General features: G+C 37.5%; 1 protein-coding gene across 1 annotated transcript; it reads left to right on the top strand.

Moving 5' to 3' along the window:
* The first annotated feature begins 2,549 nt into the window (after positions 1-2,549).
* LOC119819467 (olfactory receptor 998-like) lies at positions 2,550-3,496 on the top strand. Its single transcript, XM_038337686.1, is given in 3 exon segments — positions 2,550-2,804; positions 2,806-3,147; positions 3,149-3,496. Coding segments are annotated over 3 exon segments (945 nt in total).
* The last annotated feature ends 1,359 nt before the right edge of the window (positions 3,497-4,855 follow it).

The raw sequence follows: 4,855 nt of genomic DNA, 5'->3' as shown, positions 1-4,855 counted from the left end.
TGCTAACACAAAAGCATCTATTGGCATGTCCACACATTCTCAAAGGAGGACATATGTCCAACTATCTATTCACTTGGAAAAGATGTAAAGCTGAAAGATTTTCACATTACTAAATAAAGTGTGACTTTAACTAAAAAAAAAAAAAAAAAAAAAAAAAAAAAAAAATGACCATTTTTTTAAAAAAAAATGTAGATAAAAGAGATGCAGAGAGGATATTCTTAAAGAAGTGAGTACACTGGGCTTTACTTCAGAGAGTTTTGAAACATAATGGAGAAACAGTAATGGTGTGAGTGGGAGGACATGGTCTTCCACCCCTAAGATATTTACTCACGAATTATCAGTATTTACAGTTGGCCTATGAGTTTTTCTAAACCTGTTTGCATGAATTTGATATAGAGATGCTGGTGGCAATAGTATATCACATTCTTGAAAATCACCCAGGAATTTTAAATGTCCACACCATAATAAGCAATACGTACACGGCATAAGACACAGTAGTTAGCTTCTTTGGAAAAAGGTAAGCATCATCGAAGTATAATTTTCTAACATCAGAAATACATACCAATTGATTTGTCAGTTGAAACCAATTACTCGCTTAATGAATGACTCCAAATAGCTTACACTCAGATAATAAATAAATAAATAATAATAGACTGTTTTTGAACTTGTAGCAGTCTGTATTACAGTTTGTCTTAATACACTTATTCTAGTGAGTTGCATGAGAGTGGGTATAAGACATGAACCAACCATTTCTACAATGGAGAGCACTCAAAAAAAAAATCTAGATCTGTTCATTTAACTGCATAAAATACACCCAGACAGCATCAGAATAAGGATGACACTAAAATACTAATAAACCATACAGATTAAGTCATTTAAACTATCTGAAATGTTTTTGTGCTTGACACATCATGTGGCAAACTGCTTTTTCTTTGAATGAGCACTTTGCTGTAGAAATCAGATATTTTTGTATAGATTATCATGCACAGTATTCTAGGTAATTTGAATAGTTTTTACTATTGATTAACTTGTATGTCACACAAAAATATAGTCTTGAAGGTTTTACCTTTATTAAACTGCTATACATTTACCATTTTATTTATTTTATTATTATTTGATTTGATAGCAGCAGTGATATATCATAATAACTGATTTTAAAGAAGATTGCATACATATGGGAAATCATATAAAATAATTTTATGTTGTTTTAACTTTGGGGATTCTTAATTTTCTGTGCGATTTCCTGATAATTTCATTGTCCCTGAATGTTTGTCAGACCCCTGATCTCTAAGATAGCATTTCTCATGCTCTTCCACTGCAGCGCAATCATTTATTAGAAGAATGCGGTTATAAGAAATTTGACACCCTTTCTTTCTTCACAATCTGTCATCTTGCATTCTTTTTCTTGATGCCATGTTTGACTTTGCACTAGTCATACAGTGACTTTATTTTATCTGTTCATTGGAAGATCAGTAAATAAAAATCATATATTTTACTATTCTTCCAAATGGCCATCCTTGTTTTTTTGCCAAGTGTATGGTTATATTTTCCATATCTCCTTATAATTGGGATTAGAAAATAGGCTGAAATACATTCATATAAAATACACCTTTGTGGTATTTTTATATTGCTCATCATTCATCAAGGATTTGACGCCATATTTAACATTTCTATAATATGTGATACAGGATCTTAAACTTCCAGTTGTATTTACAGAGTTACCAATAAAAATATATACAAATAGAATTTTAAAAATTTCTGAGTGTGTGTGTGCGTGAGTGCAAGTGTGTGTGTGCGTGGGTGCATGTGTGTGTGCATGTGTGTGTGCGTGCGTGCACGTGTGCGTGTGTGTGCGTGCATGTGTGTGTGTGTGCGTGTGTGCATGTGTGTGCGTGCGTGCGTGCATGTGTGTGTGTGTGTGTGTGTGTGTGTACCAGAGGAAAACCTCTGATGCCATCCCTCAGTGTTGTCCACCTTGATTTTGCAGACTGGGTCTCCACTGCCCAAGTGGTATAAACCAGCTGGGGAGTCAGCCCAAGGGATCTACTCTCTACTGCCTCTGTCTCTTCAGACCTGGGTTCACACCAGGCATATACCATCCAGTCCCCCCTTTTCATTGTGAATTCTAGGGAGCAAATTTTATTACTAATATTTACAAGGCAAATACTGTAGAACCTGATATATTTCCTAAACTAATTAAGAGAGCTTCATTATTCCATCATATAGTAAGATGAAAAATGGAGAGAAATTTTCATTACAAATGCAGGCTTAAAATAAAAGGAACGGTTGAATCAATGAAGTTAGATAACTTTTGATGGGAGGGTGTTCAGTCCCAAAGAGCGCAAGGGTTGGGTTGCTGAAGTCTGCATAGGATTTTGGACAAGTGTCCAGATCTTGTAACTAGGAATATTATTACCACTCAGCTCAACCGTGCTGACCAACTGTCTGTAATAGACCTATCGAGGATAATCTGCTATTCATTTCAGATATCACATAACTAAGTTTAGTAACACATAATTCTTATTCTTTTAACAGATCCCAACTTACTAATGGAAGAAAAGAATCAGACAACAGTGCCCGAGTTTCTCTTCATTGGCCTCATAGATAACCTCTATCAGAAAATTTTCCTCTTTATCATATTTTTCTTTGTTTATCTTGTCACCCTGGGGGGTAATGTGGGGATGATCACTTTAATATGGGTGGACCCCAGGCTGCACACACCTATGTACTTTTTTCTTAGTCATCTGTCCTTTGTAGATGTGTGTTCCTCTTCTTCCATAGCTCCCAAGATGCTGTGTGACATTTTTTACCGAGAACAAAGTCATCTCTTTCATAGGCTGTGCAGCACAGTTATGGTTCTTTGGTCTCTTTGTGGCAACTGAATGCTTCCTCCTGGCTGTCATGGCGTGTGATCGGTATACAGCCATCTGTAAGCCCTTGCTGTATACACTGATTATGTCCCAGTCTGTCTGTGTGCTCTTGGTCATTGGACCTTATGTCATTGCTATTATAAGTACAACGACTCACACAACCTTAACCTTTTGCTTACCATTCTGTGGGCCGCGTGTTATCAACCACTTCTTCTGTGACATTTCCCCATTGCTATCTCTAGCATGTGCGGATACCCAGATCAATAAGTTGGTGCTTTTTTGTCTTGGCTGGAGCAGTAGGTGTGATTACCGGTCTGATCATCCTGGTCTCCTATGTCTGCATATTGATAGCCATCTTGAAGATTAGGACAGCCAATGGGAGACGCAAAGCCTTCTCTACATGTTCCTCTCACTTAGCAACTGTCTCTGTCTTGTATGGGACTCTTTTCTTCATCTATGTCCAACCTAATGCTAGGTCCTTCCTGAATATTAATAAAATGATTTCCCTATTTTATACTGTTGTGATCCCCATGTTGAACCCCCTCATCTACAGCTTGAGGAACAAAGAGGTGAAAGATGCATTCAGGAGAACATTGGAGAGGAGGCACTCCCTAATAGGTGCTTAAGATAGAATTCTCTCTGTGACATGCCTAAGTTGTGGGAGCAAAATATACATTAAAGACCACTGGAGTGAGATTCAGAGGTTGCAAGGGAGTCCTTGTTCTTCCTGATCACAGACTATTTCACAAACTTGTGCCATATCTTGATGGAAACTAGCTTACAGTTTTAGCTATTTTAATGAATTTAACTGCTCATTGAAATGGTTTAGTTAACCATGCATCTTCAAGGTGAAAACCATATTTTCAACTCAATGTTTCAAGTCATAACAGTCTTCTAAATGAAAATGAAATTATGAAAAGTTCAAATTCTAGTAAAAGATTATACATTTTGATTTTGGCTAAACACAATCCTAGGAACAGAAAATTCATGTAGGCCTATTTTTATGTATGAATATTTTGCAACATGGATGTAAGTGTTTACATGTGTAAATATGTGTTTACAGTGTTTGAAGCGTCCAAAAGAAGGTGTTGGATTCCCTGGAACTGAAGTTAACAGTTATGAGCTGACACTCGAGTGCTGGAAATTGAACCAAGTTCTCCAGAAGAGTAGCCACTGCTCTTAACTGCTGTGCTGTCTCTCCCTTCCCCCATTTATATTTCAAGATTTTTGAGAAAATATTTTGAAAAATTTGCTAATTCTCTTCAACTATCTTAAACATGTTGCCTGCTAAAACTTTCAAATGGAATGCATTTAGCTGTAATGTATCATTTAACTTAAAGAAAAATTTGACTATGCCTGTCTCTTTCTGCCTCTGTTTCCTTTGGTTTCTATTTCTGTCTATTCTCTGTGCATCTGTCTGTGTGTCTGTCTGTCTGTCTGTCTGTCTCTCTCTCTCTCTCTCTCTCTCTCTCTCTCTCTCTCTCTCTCTCTCGTGTGTGTGTGTGTGAGTGTATGTGTGTGCGTGCATGCACTGCGGCACACATGTGAAAGTCAGAGGACAACCTTAGATGCCAACTTTCACACTCAACCTTATCTGAGACGGGTTCTCTCATGGGCCCCTTTATACACAAAGGTATCCGGCCTACCAGCGTCTAGGGAACTTTTTGCCTTTGCCTCACATTCTGTAGTAAAATCACCAGGATTATCAATATGAGCTCCACATCCATCTTCTTGTGGATTTTAGGGATATGAACTCAGGTGGTAAAGTTTACATAGCAAGCACTTTAATGCCTGAGCTACCTCTGCCCCCAATAATACTTCTTTAACAGGATTTTCTAGGTTCTGTCTTCCCAGAAACAATTATTCTTTTTTTTATTTTTTTATTTTTTGCTTTTTCGAGACAGGGTTTCCCTGTAGTTTCTAGAGCCTGTCCTGGAACTAGCTCTTGTAGACCAGGCTGGCCTCGAACTCAGAGATCCGCCTGC

Source organism: Arvicola amphibius, chromosome 7, assembly GCF_903992535.2.
Source record: "Arvicola amphibius chromosome 7, mArvAmp1.2, whole genome shotgun sequence".
Taxonomy (NCBI): domain Eukaryota; kingdom Metazoa; phylum Chordata; class Mammalia; order Rodentia; family Cricetidae; genus Arvicola; species Arvicola amphibius.
Note: the sequence above shows the minus strand (reverse complement) of the source record. Positions and strands in the feature narration are given on the sequence as shown.